Raw genomic sequence first — 26,038 nt, 5'->3', positions numbered from 1 at the left:
AACAGGGAACATTGAACGTATACACAGATAGGCAGCACGAATTGTCACAGGTTTGTATGATCCGTGGGAAAGGGTCAGAGAGATACTGAAGGAACCGAACTGGAAGACTGTTGAAGATAGGTGAAAAGTTTTCCAAGAACGTCAATGAACAAAGTTTCAAAAACCTGCTTTAAATGGTGACTCTGGGAATGGACTACAATCCCCTACATGTCGCTCACAGAGGAATGGTGAGAATAAGATTAGAATAATTACTGCACGCACAGAGGCAAACAATTGTTCTCCCACCCTCCATACGTGAATGGGACAGGAAGAAACACTAATAACTGCTGTATTGGGACGTACCCACTGCCATGCTCACGGTGTTTTGCAAAGCAGAGGTGTAGCTGTAGATATAGATGTAGATGACGTTGGTTATGTGACAGGGACACCGACAATGAACCCCTAACTGGCGCACTGATGGTGTGTAGTGTGCTGCTTTTGTACCGTATACTGGTTGCCCACGGAGACGTGTTGAGTGGGCGAAGCTGGCGAAAGTGACAGATTCCAGTTTGGCGCGCCCTTTCGATCTGCCATAATGATTCCTAGCAGCGTTCAGCTGCTGCCTTTAAAACATTTCACGAAATAATACCTATAATCGGTGAATTCAAGCAGCTCCATACTACACAGTGCAGCATAACGCAGAGGTGGAAACGTTTCATGAGGACAAGCTCCTTACTACAGTAGGCAGATTCATGCCAGGGAAAAGAAGAATTCAGTCCTGCATCCAGCCATCTGATTTTCTCTGTCTAGAAACTGTATCTTTATTCCTAGTCTCTGTTGGTGAATAAAAGATTCTGCTTTGGAGAAGATTTGAACAAGGTTTAATGTTAGCTATTCTCTGCGGTAACTACCTCATTTCTGTTCAGAAAATTATTATACATCGCAAGACACTTATCTCTTTAAGTCTTAATCCGTCTAACTGGACCAAAGCCGTAGATGTCCTTTGTAGATCCATCAAGTAAAGGGAGCGTATACATATAGCAATGTCTTCCAATTAGCCCGTCTGTATAATCTTTTTCTAGCAACTTAGTTCAGCCACTTTTGCACTAAGAATGACTGCAAATCGTGAGAACAGACAAATCAGTAAGTTGACATATTTGGCATATGTTCATTCAGTAACGTTATATGAAGTAAAGTTGAGGGGTAACTCATATTTAGGAAAGTAAGTCTTCATTGCTCAATAACGTGGGGTAAGAATAATAAGTGGCGCCACGTCCTTTTAAGAAGTTAGTCATTCTTGCTACTAGTTCACAGTATACTTATTCTCTCATTAACTATTGTTAAGCCCAAAGCAGTTCAAAAAGAAGAAAGATGTACATAATTATAATACCAGAAAGATGAATGACATATATTACAATTAAGGTTGTCTTTAGCACAAAACTGGTTGCAATTGCTGCAACTAAAACTTATGACAACGTACCCAATGATATAAAATGTCCGACAGACAATATAGTAAAATTTGAAAACTAGCTGATAAATTTTCTCCTTGAAAACTCCTCCCGTTCCATAGAAAAATTCCTATTATTGTGACATGTAAAGGAAGGTGGGTAGGGATTACTAACTCACATCTGTATATTTAATTAAAAGCAGAAAAACATGTTTACAAATGTTCAGCACATAGCCATTGTTCTGCCCTCTAGCGCCAAAACTCATGCGAACGTAGCCGTACTGCGGTCATCCTGTGCCAGTGGCAGAATTGCTAAAGCTGCCTACTGCTCCCAAAGGCCTTCTACAGCTTTACGAATTGCAAATGCCCTGCGCAGCTGTCCCAGTGAAGAAGTTTCACTTCAGAGGAGTAACTGGTACCTGATTCCACCTCCTAGACGCTGTTGTAAGGTGCCACAGTTGAAGATGGTAACAAAAAGGCACGTCTAAGCGGAGGAAACAAGCTTGATACTTGGCCCTAGAATATCAACAGCACTGAGGTCACAAAGGTTAAGAGTGTTGCGACAGCGGTCCCCACTCACGAGAAGCCTAAGGACGGGACCATGTGAATTAAAACACTGTTGTTGCTAGTCGTAATAGGAAAGACAGTGACGTTTAGCTTACAGCTGAATGCTGCTGCCACGAAATTTGGAGTTTGTTAATGTAAAAGCCAGAGACATCCCTCCCTACCGAGTAGCAGAAGGAGAGGAATCTTGAGTGTGATTGGCCAGAGGCGCCATAGAGATGCAGACCCACTCGTAAGATAGGCCGAAGCCTGAAAAGTTCCAGTGGATTGATGGGACGACTGTAGAAAGGGAGAAATTTCCTTTTCCTTTAAAAATCCATGTTTTTGTATTCATACAGAGTTCTCAATCAGATCATTGCGCTGCAACACCTTCCGCTCTTTACTAGCCTCGGTAAACTCCGACAAGACTGGCTTGGGGTGCTGCTCTCAAAAGTTCGTACTTCACAGTGCCGCTAGTGATCGCTGTTTCTGCTAGCTCTCGCTATACGAACTCAAGATACTGACTTCAGTTGTACAGCTAGTTGCGTCTTTTGCTTTTTCTATTGTGTGCAATCAGCTTTCAGTGTAGTAGTCTGACTGCAAACAAAAGGCGTTAAACGGACCGCTGAGTACCCTTCAGTCTCCTGCTGAGAGTATCCTATCAAGCGCCCTGAGAGAGTGTTTAGCGCTGTCTTCACTGGAAGTTTGTCTTTCTGCATTTGCTCCTAACCGCTTAGAAAATGCAGACTAACCTATAGAACTACATCTTCCCTCTACACTGTGTTAGGACACGACAGTTGACATCGCAAGATTATAACGTGCCGAAGCAAGAGAGCTGACCGAAACCAAGGATAAATACAGATAAGTTTCGGCTGAACACCCAGCTGTCATAAAATCCACCGCCATGAGAGCAAAAGTAATACCACATAGATCTTATTTGTATATCTGGTTATCGTAACCTATAAAAGTAAAAGGATGAGTCGAGAAGAATCTACATCTATTGCTGGCAGAGAGAAAAGGCAAAGACCTAAGCAGAACGTTAGTTCGTTATTTCGTTGCATGGATAAAGAACCTTATGTCATGACTGACTCTAAAAATTTAAAGACATTAAAGCTGGTAGAATTAGAAAAAAATGGAGAAGGAATGTGATTTTGGAAATGCGGAAAGATAGGCATTAAAAAACATATTTTTGAATGACACAGTGCCCAAAGGAAACAGTGAAAAAGATAATGGTAACCAAGTGAAATAAGAATAGACAAATTAGGAAGTTTTATACGTACTTGTGTTTAACATCCGTCTTTTTTTAACTGCGCATATGTGCGTTTATTTTACAACAATAATTGCTTATAGATATATTTTCATATCCAGTAAATCATTGTCAGAGCAGTATCGAGGCCACAATCCCTTCAAGTGCACAGGCACAGAATAGGAGCGCAAAACCAGACAAAAACAAAAGAACAATCCAGAATATGTACTCTACCATGTTCGTATCTCCAGCCTGCGAGTAGAAACTTCCCTCGGCTAGCGACTGTAAACGCACGTTTTCGCAGTGTCATTTAGTGTAAATAACATCGTAAGGATATGACTACTACTATCTCCTGTCTATTGAGCAGCGTCACGTGTGTTGTTTGTCAACAGTGCAGTTAGTGAATACACCTGCACCCCACAGTCTACACAGTTATCTCATGTTCCACGATGTAGATTCTGGTGCCCGTTATAGCAGAAATGTCGATACAGCCGAGCTTCTCAACGAAACTGTGGCTTTAGAATTTCTCTATGAAGTTCTGATGAAGCGCGTTGAAGATCTTCCAATTTCAATATATAGTTGTTTTTCTCTGTTTTGTTTTCTTCTCTCAAAGTATGAGTTACAATATACTTATCGAAACCTCGAAATAGCTTTGAGAACATTTGTGAAAATTCTTGTGACTACAGCAACCTGTCAGTGCGGTTTCAGCATATTATAGATGATAAGAAACTACTCACCATCGATCATATTTAATGAGTTTGCTTCGCTCCAGAGAAGGAAATGCGAAGCAATTTATGATAAAACATAATTCTTGAATACGAATGTCCTCAACACACAGTTACACTTCCTTCTCTTTTATTATCAACTAATAATTTATCGACATTAATAATGTATGAGTAGCAAATAAAAATCTGTTCTTCACTATTCACCATAATGAAGCTGCGGTAAGCAGTAAGACAAAAATTTTATTTTGTTTCCAGTTTCTTTGGAAAGTTTATGACACAATTTGTACTTAATTTACTAAAATGATAAATCTAGTTTGTTATTTATGTAAATAAAATTTTTCAATAATGCATCATTCTTATTAAATCTGTCGTACGACCGTTAACAGAAACTAATGCGCCGTATTCTTTTTCCTCAGCCTAAAACAATGTTACGAATGCGAAACGTTACGTATGTATTATGTGAAGTCTCCTAAGTGAGTGCGCCAAGTTTCCGTTACGTCCGACAGATTGCGTAGCTACAGGACAGTTTCAAAATGACGTTTGTAGCTGATGCACCTTACAAGAAACGTGCTGTCATTGAATATCTCACTGCAGAGAAAGATACTGTGAGGAATATTCACAAACGCTTGCGCAAAGTCTATGGAGCATCTGCTGTCGACAAAAGTACTGTTAGTCGCTGTACACGGAGGGTGAGGTCATGAGAATGGTGTTCGGCGGTGCTCCACGATTTGCAGCCGTCGGGGAGAGCATCCCCCGCTGTAACACTTAACATATTGCAGCGAGCTGATGTCATTCGCGAGGACAGACGCATTACCACTCGGAAGTTGGCGCTGCATCTGTCAGTCAGCAAAGTAAGTTCACACAGTGAATCACTGGCTCCGCCAACCGGACAACGATTGGTACCGACACACGCCCTTGTTTCGCGCTCGAGGAAGGCCATAGTATTGCTTGGAGATTACGTGGAAAAGTAGGGTGCGTAGATAAAACTTCATTCTTTCGTGTGTGTAATTCTCATTATGTTCAATGAAGAACTGTTAAAGAGAAAGCGGTGCATTACCTTCTGGGTAACACTCGCTTCGAAAGTACAAAATTTCCTAGTGTACAAAAAACTGCAGAAAGATAGTTTCTGTAGGGGTGGAAGGCAGATTCTGCAGTTCTGCCAAGGGCACAGGATCAAGCCGGTACAGCTCTGTCCACAAGAACGGTGGCGTTAAGAGGTCAGTGTGTTAACGTTAAATAGCAGCCCACCGAAGCACTTCCGATAATTCGCATGTAACGTGACAGGTTCTCGCGGCTGTGTGTAATGTGCTTGGCTGGACTGACAACACGATCGTCATTTTCTTCCTTGCATATCACGAGCCGGCATGTGGGATGAGTGGCAGTCGAATAGGGGCAACGAGAATTTAGTGGTAAGATGGCCCAGTGGATAGCCCTTTGAAAACTGAACACAGGTCAAGCATGAAAACAGGAAGAAGGTGTACTGAACTGTGGAAAAAAAGGCAAAATAGAAAGAGTGATCGGTTCACAAGCAACATCGAGCGAAATACAAGAACAACCGCGTCGTGTTTCTATGGTCACGGTGTTGTACTGTAAAGGGAGAGATCCGTATACAAAACTCCCTTTTGCCCCTTCTTTTCACAAAATTATGAACGTTCCGTCCGCTCATTGACATATCTGTTCTTCTTTTGTAGTCTTGGCAATTGTGATACTATACTTTGGTTAAAGAAAGTGAGTCATGTGGTAAGAATATATTACTGTGACAAGTTAATGCGATGAATAGTGAGATCAGGCGAGATGCCGCGTAGACCTCTCACAGAAATGAAAACAGCAAATAAACTGGCGTCAACTATGTTACAACAAAGGAATTCAAGAGTAAAAACTTCCATACCGGAACGCAAGACCCATACATGTGGTGCTTGTGTAGAACTTATTAGAGGTACGTGCGTCTGGAGGTTCCTTACACGTCGCTGTTGCAAACGGACGTTACACACCTATAAAGACACAAATCTGAATACAGCGAACAGACAAGTCAGTAACCGTACGTAAAGTTCCTAATTTTGTGGAAAAAAAATATGGGGACACGAGGGACAAAAAAATGGTTCAAACGGCTCTGAGCGCTATGCGACTTTACTTCTGAGGTCATCAGTCGCCAAGAACTTAGAACTAATTAAACCTAACTAATCTAAGGACATCACACACATCCATGCCCGAGGCAGGATTCGAACCTGCGACCGTAACGGTCGCCGGTTCCAGATTGTAGCGCCTAGAACCGCACGGCCACTCCGGCCGGCCACAAGGGACATGTCAACACACATCTCCCACTTCACTGTCCAACACCGTGGCCACATAACAACGAGTCCGTAGCTGTTCAGATTTCCTCGATGTTGCACGTCTTGTGCTTGGACAGTTCACTATTTCTATTTTGATTCTTTTTTCACACTTCATTTCACATTCTTCGTGTTGTCATGCTTGATCTGTGATCAGTTTTTGAAGAGCTATCCACTGCCATCTTCTCACTAAATCTGGTGAGTTTTCCTTGATAGAGACCTAAAGTGCAGGGGAGAGCTTCAGAGGCTTTCAGCAGGCGACCTGGCGTTTCAGCAACGGCCCTGCGACGGCCTCGACCACTGTTGAGGTGTGCAAAGTAGGCAGTGGGCGAATCCCAGGCTGCCCCCTCAATCGGTGCCGAAAGAGCAATAGGAGGTCGTATCAGCGCGGTGTATTGGATGTTAGCTGTCGGCCCCTATATGCAGAGTGAACGTTAATAAAGCCGCCAGACTGCATGCACAGTTCCATAATTGGGAATGGGGGAGAAGAGGTCCCATGAAACTGTGTCTGGAAATGCACCATTACCACGGTAGATGGCGCTGCCGAATGACAGTTCTTCTGACCACGTGTCGTGTGTTTCTTGTGTGCTGCAGGTGATAAGATAGAGTAGCGGCTGTCATGTAAGATACACATAACCGTACTTTGCTTACACCATGTTGGCGGATCACTTGCCAGGAGCTTGTGATATCCTGTAGAAGTCGGACCTGCACATCGGGTGTACGCTCAGTCCGTCGCCTCCCTACGCTTTTGTCAGTCTGAAAGGACCTATGATCACAAAGCGCCCTAAAAGTGCGTGAAGAGGTTGGGTACTTGTTTTGGTATGGCCGTGCTGCCTCTCCATCGTTTCCATCTGCTTGCCGTACACAAACACTATCTGACTTGTTCCCGACATAAATAGCGGACCATTCTGCTGCTTACAGTACGCTGCGCCAATCACACAGCCTGCAACACACAAGGAACACACGGCACTTGGTCAGAGGAGCTGTCATTCGTCAGTGCCGTCTACCGTGGCAACGACGCATTTCCTGACACAGGTTCATCGAAGCTTCTTCCCTCCTTTTCCATTCAGGGATCCTCCCTGTAGTTTGTCAGTTGTATTAATGTTCGTCCTGTATAACAAAGAACAAACTAACAAATTGCAGTAACTAGTCTGCATTTCTCACTGAAGACCGAATTTGTACATCTTTGTTTCTTATTCATTTTTTGTTTCCAAAATGTTTAATCTAAGCAAGGAGTTACTCTTGCATAAACAGACTAATGTCTCAGCTATTCCCACAAGCACTTTTATCCAAAAATGCTAATGAAGTCAAGGATTTTCATAACTTTACAATAGATGCAGTTTTCGCAAGTATTTAGCCCGATGATAACTTCCTACACATATAAAGCAGTGGTTAACATAAATGAATAGAAATAGATGTAGTCAACTACCAGTGCGTTACTGAAAATTTAAACTTTAAAATTGTAATGTATTTTGCTGTAATAATGTCTGCATACTATACTGATACACATACATACATCAAATAGTAAAGTTGTGAGTTCAATATTTTTTTTATATAATTTATGTCCCATACAGCAGTCTCGCATATGCGAATGACTTAGTTGTGATGGCAGATTCGATTGAAAGTTTGCAAAGTAATATTTCAGAGCTAGATCAGAAATGTAAGGACTATTGTATGAAGATTAGCATCTCCAAAACTAAAGTAATGTCAGTGGGAAAGAGATATAAACGGACTGAGTGCCAAATAGGAGGAACAAAATTAGAACAGGTGGACGGTTTCAAGTACTTAGGATACATATTCTTACAGGATGGCAACATAGTGAAAGAACTGGAAGCGAGGTGTAGCAAAGCTAATGCAGTAAAGCGCTCAGCTAGGATCTACTCTCTTCTGCAAGAAGGAAGTCAGTACCAAGTCCAAGTTACCTGTGCACCGTTCAATCTTTCGACTAACTTTGTTGTATGGGAGCGAAAACTGGGTGGATTCAGGTTACCTTATCAATAAGGTAGTAGCTAGGATGATTGCAGGAACGAGTAGATGGGAACAACGGCAGGAGGGTGTCCACAAGAGGAAATCAAAGAAAAACTGGAAATGAACTCTATAGATGTAGCAGTCAGGGCGAACAGGCTTACAAGGTGGTGTCATGTTATACGCTTGGGAGAAGCAAGGCTACCCAAGAAACTCATGGGTTCAGCAATAGAGGGTAGGAGGAGTCGCGGTAGACGAAGGAGAAGGTACATGGATTCGGTTAAGAATGATTTTGAAGTAATAGGCTTAAAATCAGAAGAGGCACCAATGTTAGTACTGAATAAGGGATCATGGAGGAATTTTATAAGGGGGACTATGCCCCACACTGAGCGCTGAAAGGCATAAGCAGTCTTAAATGATGATTATGATGATGATGATGATGATCATGATCATGATCATGAGAAGTTATAATAAATATTGTAACATATCTGTTTGCAGGGATGGTTGAATGTTGGTGTGAATTTATTTTCTCTTCTAATATCAAAATTTTCTGCACTATGGTTGACATAAGAGGAAGCCATTCACATTTTGTATTTTAGCTGACTTTTTGATTTCTTTTGGCATTTTTGGGTTTAGAGACGTCTAAGGTTTTGGGTTTTTCATTGCTTACCAGAGGGATCCTTTTTGTTATTCTCCAACAGTCTCATTTCTCGCATTCTGGAAGATATATAGTGGACGAACGCTGTAAGGGCAGAGATTCGAATTAGGTACCTTTGCATCAAATGTTGCTCTTAGTCATCTCGTGCAACCCTAAAACGATGAAAAATTACTACCATATAATAAAATAAATAGGAAGTGTTACTATATCTCTGTATTGTCTCCATATCACCTTCACTGAATCTGTTTCGATGTAGTCTTCATTACTTTTCACACCGAGGTAGCTAACTACAGTACCCAACTTCCAACACATAGTACTTTAATTAATATCCACTGTGTTTTTGTCCCTTTAGAACTCATTTGAAAGCCAGATCATCGTCAAGACTTTGTTTATGTCCATTTAATCAATGACAGCGTACATAGGTAAGATATTGTAGTGCCTCATACTATCCACATTGACAACACTTGTATACACACGCTCAAACCAGGAAACAGATCATTAACGTAGATTAATAATAATAATAATAATAATAATATACCCTTATTATTGTCTCTCTAGTGTACCGATCCTCAGTATACAATAACATTACTAATGATATCAGTAATAATAATATACACATCATTAGTAAACACCCCCGGGCTAAATTCCTCATCTCTTCTGTTACTCTCTTTTCTCTTGAGGTCTACATAAATCTGACGCAATATCTTGTCCCATATGTCGATCCGTGCGTCTTCTTTCTTGAACCACCTCAATTATCTCTGAATACTTCAAGTACGTAATTTCAGACTAAAAGGTAAACAATGGTTTATATCAAAACGTATATGCTCTGTCCCAGTGATACTTTTCGTTAAACAGAAAAATTCTCGACATAAAACTCAATCATTTCCTCCCCTTTTCAATATTTCTTTCCGCTTTCTTCTCGACACATCACAGTCTAATTATTGCCACAAAATATTTTTTTCCTTTTACATTCCATAACCGTCTCTTCAGTGATAGATTTGCATCAACCATTGTACACGAGTAACTATCTCACCACTCCTACTCGGTTACAAAATACAGACATTAATTTTGAGCTATCGGTCATAGTACGAGGTGCATTCAAGTTCTAAGGCCTCCGATTTTTTTTCTCCGGACTGGAAAGAGATAGAAACATGCGCATTGTTTTAAAATGAGGTCGTGTTCATTGTCAATACGTCCCAGAGATGGCAGCACCGTACGGCAGATGGAATTTTACCGCCAGCGGCGAGAATGAGAACTGTTTCAAATACTTAAAATGGCGACGTTTTCCTTACTTGAACAGCGTGCAATCATTCGTTTTCTGAATTAGCGTGGTGTGAAACCAATTGAAATTCATCGACAGTTGAAGGAGACATGTGGTGATGGAGTTATGGATGTGTCGAAAGTGCGTTCGTGGGTGCGACAGTTTAATGAAGGCAGAACACCATGTGACAACAAACCGAAACAACCTCGGGCTCGCACAAGCCGGTCTGACGACATGATCGAGAAAGTGGAGAGAATTGTTTTGCGGGATCGCCGAATGACTGTTGAACAGATCGCCTCCAGAGTTGGCATTTCTGTGGACACAATCCTGCATGACGACCTGAAAATGCGAAAAGTGTCATCCAGGTGGGTGCCACGAATGCTGAAGGACAACCACATGGCTGCCCATGTGGCATGTTACCAAGCAATGTTGACACGCAACGACAGCATGAATGAGACTTTCTTTTCGTCGGTTGTGACAATGGCTGAGATGTGGATGCCATTTTTCAATCCAGAAACAAAGCGCCAGTGAACTCAATGGAAGCACACAGATTCACCGCCACCAAAAAAATTTCAGGTAACCGCCAGTGCTGAAAAATAGATGGTGTCCATGTTCTGGGACAGCGAGGGCGTAACCCTTACCCATTGCGTTCCAAAGGGCACTATGGTAACAGGTGCATCCTACGAAAATGTTTTGAAGAACAAATTCCTTTCTGCACTGCAACAAAAACGTCCGGGAAGGGCTGCGCGTGTGCTGTTTCACCAAGACAACGCACCCGCAAATCGAACTAACATTACGCAACAGTTTCGTCGTGATAACAACTTTGAAGTGATTGCTCATGCTCCCTACTCACCTGACCTGGCTCCTAGTGACGTTTGGTTTTTTCCATCAATGAAAGACACTCACCGTGGCCGCACATTCACCAACCGTGCTACTATTGCCTCAGCGATTTTCCAGTGGTCAAAACAGACTCCTTTAGGCGTCAGCGTTGTGAAAAATGTGTACGTCTGCAGGGCGATTACGTCGAGAAGTAACGCCAGTTTCATCGATTTCGGGTGTGTACTTAAATAGAAAAAAAAATAGGAGGCCTTAGGACTTGAATGCCCCTCGTATTTGATTACATACATTCAGTACATTAACACTCAACAATAGTATAATGATAGGAATAGACTTGCAAATGAAGTTTCTTACATGCAGATACATTATTCTTATTTTACGTTTGTATTAACAAAATTCGGTAATACATACAGGGTGTTTCAAAAATGACCGATATATTTGAAACGGCAATAAAACCTAACGAGCAGCGATAGAAATACACCATTTGTTGCAATATGCTTGGGACAACAGCACATTTTCAGGCGGACGAACTTTCGAAATTACAGTAGTTACAATTTACAACAACAGATGGCGCTGCAAGTGATGTGAAAGATATAGAAGACAACGCAGTCTGTGGGTGCGCCATTCTGTACGTCGTCTTTCTGCTGTAAACGTGTGCTGTTCACAACGTGCAAGTGTGCTGTTGACAACATGGTTTATTCCTTAGAACAGAGGATTTTTCTGGTGTTGGAATTCCACCGCCTAGAATACAGTGTTGTTGCAACAAGACGAAGTTTTCAACGGAGGTTTAATGTAACCAAAGGACCGAAAAGCGATACAATAAAGGATCTGTTTGAAAAATTTCAACGGACTGGGAACGTGACGGATGAACGCGCTGGAAAGGTAGGGCGACCGCGTACGGCAACCACAGAGGGCAACGCGCAACTAGTGCAGCAGGTGATTCAACAGCGACCTCGGGTTTCCGTTCGCCGTGTTGCAGCTGCGGTCCAAATGACGCCAACGTCCACGTATCGTCTCATGCGCCCGAGTTTACACCTCTATCCATACAAAATTCAAACGCGGCAACCCCTCAGCGCCGCTACCATTGCTGCATGAGAGACATTCGCTAACGATATAGTGCAGAGGATTGATGATGGCGATATGCATGTGGGCAGCATTTGGTTTACTGACGAAGCTTAATTTTACCTGGACAGCTTCGTCAATAAACAGAACTGGCGCATATGCGGAACCGAAAAGCCCCACGTTGCAGTCCCATCGTCCCTGCATCCTCAAAAAGTACTGGTCTGGGCCGCCATTCTTCCAAAGGAATCATTGGCCCATTTTTCAGATCCGAAACGATTACTGCATCACGCTATCTGGACATTCTTCGTGGCGGTACAAACTGCCTTAGACGACACTGCGAACACCTCGTGGTTTATGCAAGATGGTGCCCGGCCACATCGCACGGCCGACGTCTTTAATTTCCTGAATGAATATTTCGATGATCGTGTAATTGCTTTGGGCTATCCGAAACATACAGGAGGCGGCGTGGATTGGCCTCCCTATTCGCCAGACATGTACCCCTGTGACTTATTTCTGTGGGGACACTTGAAAGACCAGGAGTACTGCCAGAATCCAGAAACAATTGAACAGCTGAAGCAGTACATCTCATCTGCATGTGAAGTCATTCCGCCAGGCACGTTGTCAAAGGTTTCGGGTAATTTCATTCAGAGACTACGCCATATTATTGCTACGCATGATGTATATGTGGAAAATATCGTACTATAGTGTTTCCCAGACCGCAGCGCCATCTGTTGTTGATAATTGTAACTACTGTAATTTCGAAAGTTTGTCTGCCTGAAAATGTACTGTTGTCCCAAGCATATTTCAGCAAAAAGTGTATTTCTATCGCTGCTCCTTTAGTTTGTATTGCCGTTTCAAATATACGGTCATTTTTGAAACACCCTGTATGTAATATCAGTACATCGAAAGCAAATACAATTAACAAAACAAGAACTACTGTCGTATAAGCAAACAGTAACTACGTAACACAAAATTCTTCGTCACATCTGTCTTCGAAATTTTCATAAAATTTAAGTACCTTCACGCCAATTTCTGACAGTTAATTTAATGTGAATTCATGCCCAATCATACCCTACTGACACTACATTCATCCAAGTTGTGGCGGTAGAGCAATGCCGCGCGACCTCTGTTAGTCAATCGACCCTTCTCAAGCGTGTAAACATTCAATGACGACGTCACACTTCAGCAGTTAGCGTTCGCGTGCCACTAGCAAGAAGTCGGATTGTCCCACATCTTCACTGAGCGACATTTCTCCGCTGTATCTGACATCCCCTTTCACGAGATAAACCACTCTTATGTGCGCCAAAACTTCTATGTGGCACACTCAACAAATGGTAGCAAAAAATGGTTCAAATGGCTCTGAGCACTATGGGACTCAACTTCTGTGGTCATCAGTCCCCTAGAACTTAGAACTACTTAAACCTAACTAACCTAAGGACATCACACACATCCATGCCCAAGGCAGGATTCGAACCTGCGACCGTAGCAGTCGCACGGTTCCGGACTGCGCGCCTAGAACCGCGAGACCACCGCGGCCGGCAAATGGTAGCAATCCACTCTGAGTCTACAGTCGTTACTGCAGAGTCGGCTCGAGTCTCACTAGTAACATCTCTTGGTTCAAATGGCTCTGAGCACTATGGGACTTAACATCTGAGGTCATCAGTCCCCTAGAACTTAGGACTACTTAAACCTAAATAACCTCAGGACATCACACACATCCATGCCCGAGGCAGTATTCGAACCTGCTACCATAGCGGTCGCGTGGTTCCGGACTGAAGCGCCTAGAACCGCTCGGCCACACCGGCCGGCAGTAACATCTCTCTCGTACGCAAACAGCGCCATAGTTTGTCATCACATGAACATACAGAATAGAAATCAATAAAATATTGCTTTAGTTTCCATTCTTCTTACCATCTTATTTTAGCTGATAATGGGCCTTACTTAATTGACTTCCTCCACCTACTCGTGTCACCGGTTTACCCACTGGATTGTTAATTCGTCTTTTCATTATACCTTGGCTTGTTAGTAGGTACATTCAGCAATGCTTCAACATTCTCCCTCTTCCAGCGCCTCGGGCATGGATGTGTGTGATGTCCTTAGGTTAGTTAGGTTTAAATACTTCTAAGTTCTAGGGGACTGATGACCTCAGAAATTAAGTCCCATAGTGCTCAGAGCCATTTTGAACCTCTTCCAGCTTGAGAATTTTTCTGCTTGTTAGTAATGCTTCTTTCTCATAATAAACAATTTCAGTTCGGAAACACCAACAAACTCAGACCAGTAAATTTTTGTGATGCCTTGCATCTTCGGCTATACATATTTGAAATAAAGTTTTCTGCTCTTGAAAGTCCCTTCACTTTTACCCCTCTGGCTCCCCTCTGCCACCAGTGCTTCTCCTTCTCTCCCTCTTCTTTCTTCTCTTCTTGCTTTTCGTCTTCTTTCTTCTCTGCTTCTCCTTTACTGACGTATCCTTTTACCTGAAAACATCTCCTTCTCTTCCGTCGGTGCCAGTTTATCCTGCCGCGCGGTCAAAGGCGCCTTGAACGGTTCGTGCGGCTGCCCCTGACGGAGGTTCGAGTCTCCGCTCGGGCATGGGTGTGTGTGTTGTCCTTAGCGTTAATTAATTTAGTTTGGATTAAGTAGTGTGTAAGCCTGAGGACCGATGACCTCAGCAGTTTGGTCCTATAGAAACTTACTACCACCACCAGTTTATCATGTGGAAGCCTCTTCATTTCTGCATAATTGTCGCCATCTATCCATTTGAACCTGCTCCCTGAATTCAAACATTGGACTTCCTCTACAATTCCCCCCCATCCCCCCCCCCCCCCAACACCATTCCTCCATTATGTAACTGACGATTCCTTTGTTGCTCGTTGTGTGTCCTATCAACCGATTCTTTCTTTTAGTAAAGTTGTGTCATAAATCACGTTTTTCCCCAATTAGATTCAGCACCCCATCACTTCGTGTTCGATCTACCCATTTAATCCTGAGCGTACTTCAATATCACCACATTTCGGAGGCTTTTTTATTAAGCGACACCTTCTGAATACCGTGAGTTGCACTTGAATTATTTACTTGCGACACCGGTATTCGGGTGCATCACCCATCGTCAGTGTCAAACATCTCTGTAGGTTGCAATTGCTAACAAAACTCATTCCATACGAAGTGTCAGTGACGATGGAGAAGGGTACATTTGAGGCAAAGGGACCAAGGTCCGGTGTCGACCAAGTCGAAAACTAGAAGCGAAAATCGTTGTGACACCTCTTTTACTGCAAGTACCTTGCTTTTCATATTTTGGGAAGAATTGTTGTGGTCCAAAAGAAGAGAAAATATCAGCGAAACATGGATTCTGAAGTTTATATCATAAAGGCTGTGAGCTTCTGCTCATTTTCCCTACTGTGAAACACAGCTCTTCTAATGAAAAGGTGAACGTAGCTCGAAAGCGCTCGCAGCTCCGATTACAGACATACGCAACACCAGCTGTGGGCTCCGATATATGACGAAGTTTTTCATCTTGCTGTGTGTTAATTCGACATTAGCCTCTCTTTTTGTGAATTCTCTTTGTTTCCAATGTAAAGTTATTGCTTATTCGCGTACTAATTTTTGTCGGTAGGAATGTGAAATGTGAATAAAAGTTACCGAATGTGCATTGGGAGTAAAGCTACCAGACGATGCTGTAATGTGAAGGCCAGAACTAAATCAATACGACAGCAAACTAAAGTTGTCAGTATTCAAGAACCGACATTAATCCACTTTACAAGTGCTCCTTAGATGATTTAGAGGGAGGTCTCAAAGACTTGCAGCACGGCTGTGATCTAGCAGTAAATACACTGTGTGTGAACATGTGTGTACTTTTTTGTTTCTAATTGGCTGAATTTATTGGTTTCCACCAGATGCAAGGTCTGAAGAGTTCATGGTCATAGAAACAGCGAGGAAATAAGTGAGATGTAGCTATGCCCATCGACGGATAGTTGCTAACCCCTGATCACATGTTAGACTTGTTGATGTGTGATACACCGATTCCCGCTTTAAGTGTCTGAATATGATGCCTTGTGGCTTTGAGATGAACTACAGTCAGTGACAAGTGGCACATACAAATATTACGATATAAAAGTAATGAAAAAGGTGTAACTGGTTTTTACTTTTCATTGTGAAAAATTCATCTGCGTATTTTTCTGGGTGCTAGGATGTTGAGTAATTTGTCACTTGCTCCTTTTCTTTGATGCTGATGCAGCCAGGTGGACTGTGTTGCAGCGCATGCTGCTAGAGCACCCGTGCGGCGCGGGCGAATCAGTGACGGTGATCCTGCACGACGTCAGCCACGAGGACATGCGCCGCCTGCTGGACCTCATCTACACGGGAAGCACAGAAGTGCCGGGACACCACTTGTCTCGCTTCCTGTGCACCGCCAAGGCGCTCGATCTCACCCTGCTGCAGTCGGCCGCGCTGCGGATTTGTGAAGTCGCCGCCTCACCCACCGCAGGAACTGAGAGAGGACCCACTCCCCCCACCACCCTCGTAGTCCCCTCATCATTTCCAGAAACAACGTCAGTGCCGTCTCCAAAGAAGCCTTCCCTGCCACACGGCCAGTCTCTGCTGATGGCCCCACAACTTGGTGACCCTGACTCTGCAGACCACTTGCTGCAGGCGCTATCTGCTGGCCCGCCTATACCACCCCCTGCGTGTCAGAGCCCTCTAACGCCATCTTGCCCGCTGCCCACAACTGCCCACAGCTCCACACAGGGTGCCGGTCAACCCACGACGCAGGTGCAGCTGTTGAAGAATTACCACTTCTTAGCTCCGCCACCCACTGTTACCGTCATGGGGAAGTCGCCCTGGACCACGAGCGTCAGCCAACACATCCAACCCTGGATGCCACCAGACGATAGACCAGAACAGGTGTGGCCTTTAACCTGAACTCTCGCACTTTGATTACTAGTGCTTATCTCATGGATACAAAAAGGTGTTGGGATCATTGTAACTAGTGAAAATAGCCCTTTAATGCATGATATAGTTTATCCTTTTATCTTTGTCCATAATTTAAGAACTCCAGTTTCCAGAGTGCGGTCTACAAGCAGCTTCCATATCTTCCTATCAAAATGAACACTTTATTCATGACGTAACACTATGATCCTGCTATCATTGCAGTGCGAAAATCATGGGAGAGAGTACTTCCCACTAGACCAGTTGCTGCAGCCTCTTCCCAACCAATTCAGGCACAGAACATGGGACGAATGATTGTCTAAACAGCTTTGTACACGTAGTAATTAGCCTGCTATTGTCCTTATGATGCCTACACTACCGATACATGTGCTATTGTCCATATGATGCCTACAGTACCAATACATGTGCACTTAGTATATTTCTACATCTTGGGACTCTGTAAGTAGGCTTTCTAGGGATAGTTTGCATCAGTTCTGACGTGCCTGCCACCTCACTTTCTTCAGCATTTCATTCAATGTTTGGAAGCATGTGCGAGTCGCGCTGACTAATGTCTAGCGAAGTGAAGGGATTGTACTACCTTTAGCGAAATAAAACCTTTGACAGACGAAGCATAGATGACATAGAAAGCAAACTATCACAGGCAAAGAGGTATCCCTTGCTAATAGAAGTCTACTATTATCAAATATTTATCTTAATGTGAGTAAGATAATTCTGAGGATGTTCATTTGCACCATTCTACGGAAATCAATTATAAAGTGAGCCAAAACCGAAAAGAAGAGAATCTAAGCTTTTATATAAAACTGTCAAGTGATTCGAAGCTGCTGCACATCGGTGTTTTGGGAGGGCTCCCCAGAGTTGTGTACCAGGGATTCTCTGATCGATAGGGCCTCCTCTACAGCAGGTATGGGATCTGTTACTACTCGTTCACTTAGGTGTAAGTGTCGTATCAGAGACAGGAGTAATTACCCTGTGTAGGGTATACAGAACTGTAAATGTTACTCCCATTCCCCTAACCAACAACATTAAGGTGCAGATTACCACTGAAACCAGAGTTGAGCCACTGAGATTTACTTCATCTGTTGGGAAACGGCCGGCCGGAGTGGCCTAGCGGTTCTAGGCGCTACAGTCCGGAACCGCGCGACCGCTACGGTCGCAGGTTTGAATCCTGCCTCGGGCATGGATGTGTGTGATGTCCTTAGGTTAGTTAGGTTTAAGTAGTTCAAAGTTCTAAAGGACTGATGACCTCAGAATTTAAGTCCCATAGTGCTCAGAGCCATTTTGGGGGGGGGGGGGGTTGGGAAACCTGCTATGTCCTGAAGGACAAACGAAGGAAAATGCAGAACAGTCAGTGCCTATTAATTGTCACCAGCACAAATGTACAGCAAATAATGACAACTTTTGTGGAAATTACGACATTGATGGAAACGAACACCAGATGCACTCAGTATGGATGCCCATGGGTCTAATCCAACATGCTGTAAATGTTATTCCAGCAACCAGTGAGGAAATAATGTGCAAGAAATTGCGGATTTTAGTGAATTATGGAACAAACGATGCCTGTCCACTGTCATACCCGGATTACTCCAGTGACTGGCAGAGGAGGTTAAGATGTGTAATGGTGCTGACCCATTACTGCTACAGGGACAAATTAGACATGAACGATGGCATCACTGATGACAACGTGCAACACTGCTAAATTTCTCAGTCCACTCCTCACACCACCACTGTGAGATAATAGGCCAGTTGCCCCATGTAGAAAATGGGGAGAAATTCGAAAATACAAGATGGCAGACTCAATTAAGTCTCTTGAGTATAAAATCGACAATGGTGGACATAGACCACTAATCTTGTTAGTTTTTTCCTGGCTATATGACGTCAGAATTCAAGATGGCGATCCAAAATTTCAGACCCTGATATAGTTGCAGCCTGTGTGGTTTCCAGGTCATTTGTGGTAAGAATGATAGCCAAGATGGCGATCCCAGATGGTCACTTATTCTAGAGAGTTTTCCCAATCTCTATGGCATCAGACACTAAGGTGCAGAGATGTTGACCTGGGGATTGGTGCAGCATGCATGGTTGCCAGCTCACTATAGAATCCTTGATGGCTAAGCAAGATGACTGCATGTTCTTTTGTGTTTTCCGCAGCCCTATGATGTGAGAATCAAAGATGGTCAGTCTGGGGGTACTGGAGGAGTCGGCATGGCTGCCAGATCAGTTGGGCGTAGGTATACATTCCAAGATTATGTGCATGGGGATACTATATGGTTTCTAGTTTTCATGTGTTCTCAGTATAAAATGAAGGGCCTCTTCTAATTTTAAAATTTGTGATGACAAGAAGCTTGCATGTTAAAACAATTTCCCAAAACCAAGATGATATCCCACTTCTGCTGTTTAAGCAATTTTGGCCTAAAGTTTAGAATCCAAGGAGCTGCCTTGCCTTAAGTTTATAACTGTGTTCTGTTAAAATATTTACAGTAGGACAGGAAGAGAACAGTTGTGTCTTCATTTAAAAAATGCAGTAGAGCTTCTTTGGTGGTTGTAGTGTTACAAAAAATATAGAGTTGAAAATATAATGAAATTTTGTGTGTAACTTGTCAACAGAATCAGAGATTGATTGTATTGTCTTATCGTAGCAACTCACTAATGATTATTTCACCTAATACATATTTTTAAATACTGGACATTCTTTGGACATAGGGCAGTAGATTTCTTATTTGAGATTTTTAGGAAACAACATTATCATATCCGCGCGTTTTCATGCCCACTCCGTGGGCTCCCTGATCCACACCTGTAAGCAGCACTATAAACCGTTAAAAGCCTTACGCAAATGCAGATGTATACTCTGTGAAGCAATGAATCTATTATTTTTATCTTTGCCGCTCGTGCTATAAATTTCTAGGTACACGTACCAAGTAATGATATTAAAAGAAATCTGTTGTTTGAAGACAAATGAGGCCTTGAACGCTTCTCCTTTCATTGTTTCTATTCCATGAAAGCCGGACGCGGACTTGCTGCGTTCCGCAATCTGTGTTTTATAATTTGTGGTAAGTATTATGTAAATGTGCTAATGATCTTGTCAATCAGACAAAATATATGTTTGTGTAATTAATTACGTTTTAATACGCATCAATTTTAGCTGTAATATAAAAAGGTACGTAGCATTAAAAAACGTTTGTCATATACGAGGTGTGTTTATTTAGACAAATTATCCTTAGTTATCTCCATTTCCTCATTACTTGAATGTTAATCATTTTGCATCAGTTTATCTCCAGAAATTACAATCACGCTGATGGACCGAACGCAACATTGAGGCAGGAAGATCATTATCGTTTTCCTATCATTTCTCAATCAATCTTTTTTAATTGTGTAGTGTTGGTTTTATTTTAAAATCAGTAAATCTTTTGGTCCCTTAGTGTCGATCCGGGTATGACTGCATGGTGGTCACGAAAACGCGCGGAAATGATCATGTTGCTTCCTACTAATTTTCCAAATTAATCTGCTGCTCTATATCCAATGAATATCATGTATTTAAAAAATATTTATCAGGTGAAATAATCATTACAGTGACTTGTTACGATAAGACAATACAATCACTCTCGGATTCTGTTGCCAAGTTACACACAGAATTTCATTGTATCTTCAACACTATATTTTTATGACACTACATGGTCACAGAGTCTGCAATATACCAGCGCCATGTCAGAGAAGGTCATCAGCCAACTGCCAGCTGCCATGGAATGGGCCAGGCCACTGTGCCCAGTCTGGAACCGCGCGACCGCTACGGTCGCAGGTTCGAATCCTGCCCCGGGCATGAATGTGTGTGTTGTCCTTAATTTGGTTAGGTTTAAGTAGTTCTAAGTTCTAGGGGACTTATGACCTCAGCAGTTGAGTCCCATAGTGCTCAGAGCCATTTGAACCATTTGAACCAATGTGCCCAGTTTTCTGCTCCTGAGCACAAGGCCGGAAGTGGGTACCATTAGCAGTGAGTTAGCCACCAACAGAGCTGCATGTCAGCAGCTCATTGCCCCTACAGACCATCCCATGCCATCACAGACCATCAGAACATAGTCGCAGGTTTAAAACCCCTGAATTCACTAGCCCTAAATTAAAAATTGCAGGAAATTCAATATCCGGTACAGCAGTTACGATTTCCACCGCTAGCCTGATGTTTGTGATGGTACTGCAGTCACACTCAACACATCCCTGATGCCAGAACACATGTGAGCATAGTTAAAATGGCGGTGAAATCTGAAAATGTAAGAAGCACACATATGCTTTTGCCCACAGTGTTAAAAGTCAGAAAATTTAAAATTGTCCTAAGTTTAAAATGACATTTGTTGTGCAATAGCCAATTCTTACATCACCCCACCACAACACCATGTTATTCCTAGTGGCCTCGGATGAAATTCAAAAACCGCACAAATACATTCATTCTCTTGTGAGAATTTGTGCTGTCATAGGAGACAATAGGTTCATGAATTTTTGTTTTAAATTGGCAACAAAGAAATTAATCTGTGGAGGTTTGGCTGTTATTAAACAAGCAGGTCTCATCAATATCTGACACCAATATCTGTCAAAAAATGATTGAAGTTATATACACGAGGCATGTGTCAACCATCTTTGAAAGCTAAACATGTATATATGAAGTGAAAAGTCGACCTGCATCCATGACAATGATACAAATAGATGCGATGAAAAGTTCGAACATATTAGGAGAGGTCAGTAACCAAGTTGTGTGGTACATCTCAAGACGAAAAAATTGCGAGCAGTGGTACACTCTGAGCCACAGCATATCCTACTAGTAGCAACCAGGAGAGTGACAACCAAAAGGGACACTGGCAGTTTAACAGGTGACAACATGAGTCGATCTCATGTGGCAGTCAGGTCTGCTCTCGGCTGTCATGTGAACTCGAGGTGGCATGAAGCTGTTGTCAATTGCTAGGACCAAGAGCCAAGCCACAGGATCACACAAGTGTGGATATGCCTCCTGATGCGGAGTACCAACACAATTACAAGGATAGCGGAGCAATAGGGACAAGAAAAGAAGCATGAATGGCGCCAAAACAGAAATAACAATCGTCCATTTATTGCACCATTACACACGCACATCATGATATATGAGACATTATGACAAACAGTGTGGATAATGAAGGACGCACAATTTTACCAATGTAAGAAATTAAAATAATACTAGCATAAAATTAACTAAAGTGCCTTGAAGGAAATGTTTATGAGAAGGACAGGACGGGGCCGCAAGGGAGGAGGCAACACGATACTTAACTCAGGTGCACCAAACAAACAACGGACACCAGGCTGCGCCAACAACAGAGACGTAAGGCACGCAACTGCTCTCTCCTTTGCGGTTCCACGCGTTCCACCCAAGTAATAGCTACCTGAAACATTTTAATACTTGGAACAGTACACCAGTGATCAGTAAATTTAAAAAACGACAACATGACATAAAAATACAATAATTACAGAAAATCACATTATATGAGGATGGGCTTAAGGTCTTTCGGTAATTAACAGATTACGAAAGGTAAAGGGGCATGTTCCAGTATTAAATCTTGCGTAATTACACTACTGAATTTCTCAGTACCAAAGTTGCAATTAACGCAACAACAATTAAATTATTTAAGTGATAGTGTTACTTTAAAATAATAATAAAATTATTTCATACCAAAGAGGACCAAGAATTGCCCGATCAGTACTCCCCAGTGAAGCAGTTCACACAAATGGTACTCCACGGCTCCGAGCACACAGCCCCATACAAAATGCAACACAACCACAGCGACCCGGCCTACTACCAGAACTACCAGGCAGTAAACCAAAGTCGTACTAAGCCAAAACAAGGACCGACTTTTAAAATAACGAGACCTAGCCCGGGCCGGACAATAGACCTAATGCTAGGAAATCCGCAAGAAACCTCAGCCAACTTAATACCAAAACTACAATTTATGAACAATATGCAAAACACAAGACCTCTCAGTCCAAAGGCTTCCGTTTAGTCGCGAAAGTGGCTCCGGCCCACCTGTTGGGGTGCCAAGCGTCGTACGGAGTGCCATTGTTAACGGAAAGTGGAAGCACCACAGGACAAAATAAACTCCAATCTAACTGCGCAAGGCAAACTAAGGATTGCCACTCGAAGACTATCCACTTGAAGATCAAACATAAAGCACCCAGACTAACGTGCCGCTGAACGACGCACTTCCATCACCAGCGTCTAGTAGAGTACGGAGAGCAGCGTAGCCCATCGATATACATCCATGGGACGGTAAATGAGGATAGCAATCCCAGCGATGGAGAGACAGGACGACGAAATGACATCCCGCCGCACATAGTAGGTATTTCAAACTCAGGCTCGACAAATTACGACAGGCGAGATTTTGTTGCTCTTGCGAATCAAGTTACACAGCACACCACGCCGCTGTCCACACTATTGACCGTAAAACCACGGTCCCGTCTTCCCATCGGGCCCCACTCGGCGTCCAGACGCAAACAACCCCAGCCGAGCCGAACTGTCTCCACGCCAAGGCAGCCACCTCTTACCTCCTCACACACCTCCATCTAAGCACCGGCCAGCGACCACTCACGGAAACAACCGCCTAACGCCAAAGCGCCATCTGAGTGAAAACTCAGCACTAAGATCGATGCGGACTTGGAAATCAGCGAGCACCGTAACACCTCCTATCAGACTGTGGAGGCTAATGGCGCTAAGGCATGAATCCAGTGCTGCAGCCCAAGCCACATCCTGTCTGAACTAGACAGGACTCTGTGCACCCACCTGAGCACGCAGCCTTGTATGGAGCCATGTGAATCTCATTACAGTTAACAACCTTAACTGCAATGAAACAATATCTTTTTGATGGTGACTATTGACCTTTAACTAAAACTGATTTTTGCTATAGGTAGATACGTGTACGATGCAAATTTGTCAGTAACTGTTTCACAAGAGAGGTCTAAGTCTATTTCAGTAAGTGTCATATGCTACCACCATAGACATGGGAGCAGTTGTCATACATGTCAGTTGAAAGGAATGTTGTGAGGGTTAATATTAAATAGTACTAGAAGAATCTTATGGTGTGTGTTGTGTCTGTGAATGTGCAACAAAAAACAGCATAATTTGTGTGTAGACAACAAATTTATTCCACGACAATGGAAAACCGAAAACACAATAATAAACCACCGCAATGATTGAGTTAGAGCAGCCCCTGGAACTGCAATCAGCAGAGCCCTTGACAAAGGTGTGGTTGGAATGCTGTGAAGCAGACTCCCTGAATATTCCAGTTCCAGAGTGTGACTGAAATCCTGTTGATGGTGAACTAAATGGTTTAGTATCATGGTATCAGTGGTAGTGAAGTCCGAAATGAGACTCGCTTGAGTGAGTGCTTATAGGGCCTGAAGTGACTAAGGAATATGCTATGGCTATGGCACAATGCCACAATGTAACTGGTGTGGTATCATCGTTCAGCTACTGATACCAGGTAGCATTGCTATGTTACTGTGGCATTTGCAGCTATCTGCATGGGCAGTGCCTGTGCTGCCAAGCCCTCTGGCACTGCACATGTGCTAAGAACACCTGTCCAGGGGCTGTATGGCAGGTGACCTGTAGCCGCACGGCAGCAAGCGCCATGGTGTAGGCGATGGTGATACCACACTATTCTACTCCAAACGATGCCTCACCATGGTGGTGGTGGAGACCTGGGCTGGAAGCAGCGCAAAGAATTCGGACCAATAGCTGAGGCTGCAGATAGCAAACCTGCGTTCCAGCACTCACTGTGTGAGCCTCCTGAAAAACCGGAAGAAAAACCAGAATACACCTCCTGCCTGTTCAGGTGTGAGCATTTCCACAATGGCATAGGCATATCCACTGCCATGGGCGCCTCAGCAGACGACACTGAATAGGAAGGTGGATGCAGCTGGAATGGAGCATCCGTGGTGGTGACAGCAGCGGTGGATGCACGACGGAGTTACTGAAGACTGGAGCTGTAGTGGCTGGGGCTGTGACAGTGCCCGTGTTTGAGGTGACGCGGATTTTACAGCCTGCATCAGCAGCGATGGTGGTTGCAGTGTGGGAATCCTGTTGGTAGAGCCACGCAGGGCATGAAACCCACATTCAGTAACGGCTGGGGGAGACATAGTCTGCTGGACCATCTTCTGGAACAGAAAGGTCTACAGCAAGACTGGGAGTATAGCGAGGGAGCCGCTGATTCTGGTGTCTGTTATGACTACATCCCGAGCCATAGGATACTCTGACCACAGATACGACAATTGTTAGAAACCCTTAAGTACTAAGCCTGGAATTTCGAGGAGGATGGGGTAGAATCAGGGAAACTTAAAGGATGGAGGACATGCAGCATAGTCCTGTGAGACCTCACATGTAGAAGTTCAGCTGGCAACTTATGTCTGCGAGGTGTCCTATAGTATTTCGATAAGAACAAGAGTAGAGAATTTTCCTTGCAGTGCGACTGCCGTGACTTCTAAATTTGCACCTTGAAGATGCCAGGAATCGTTCTGCTTCACCATTAGATTGTGGGGAGAAACATGCTGAGCAGACGTGAGTGATGCCGTCTGTCTTATAGAAATATGCAAAGTCTCCTGAAGTCAATTGTCGACCACTGTGAAATACGATGGTGGTTGGTAATCGTTTCTGGCAGAATATGGATGCCAAAACTCGAATCGAGCCGGTTGAAATCGTGGAATGTAGAGAAACCACAAAAGCAAATTTGGAAAAATATCCGATACAATAAATCACTGCCAACCTCAAAACAGCTGTGCGAATTTGTTGCCAGGGGGCGCCTGGTCCGGACCATTCGAAAAACTGTCGCTGAGAAGCAGCCAAGTCTACAGAGCATTCCTTGCAATGCGAGATCATGTGATCAATATCCTTGTCCATGCCCAACCAAGTAGTGTGCTGCCTGAAAGTTGCTTCATATGGAGGATGCCCTAATGTTGGTTATGAAGTAAATCCAAATCCTACAGCTACAAAGATGATGGGATCAGCACACAGATCTGTTCATTGATTTGTGTAAAAGTATAACTCCACT

At 43.3% G+C, this 26,038-nt stretch overlaps 1 protein-coding gene across 1 annotated transcript in view; it reads left to right on the top strand.

Moving 5' to 3' along the window:
• LOC126282298 (protein tramtrack, beta isoform-like) overlaps nucleotides 1-24,596 on the top strand; it is a 47,170-nt gene extending 22,574 nt beyond the window's left edge. The window contains exons 2-4 of the mRNA XM_049981952.1: nucleotides 16,302-16,946; nucleotides 19,137-19,212; nucleotides 24,508-24,596. Of these exons, the coding sequence (XP_049837909.1) occupies nucleotides 16,302-16,946; nucleotides 19,137-19,212; nucleotides 24,508-24,596 (810 nt within the window). The remainder of the gene's footprint in view (nucleotides 1-16,301; nucleotides 16,947-19,136; nucleotides 19,213-24,507) is intronic.
• Nucleotides 24,597-26,038: the final 1,442 nt, after the last annotated feature.

Source organism: Schistocerca gregaria, chromosome 7 (genome assembly GCF_023897955.1).
Source record: "Schistocerca gregaria isolate iqSchGreg1 chromosome 7, iqSchGreg1.2, whole genome shotgun sequence".
In the NCBI taxonomy this organism is placed as follows: Eukaryota; Metazoa; Arthropoda; class Insecta; order Orthoptera; family Acrididae; genus Schistocerca; species Schistocerca gregaria.
This window is presented reverse-complemented; position numbering and strand designations above follow the sequence as displayed.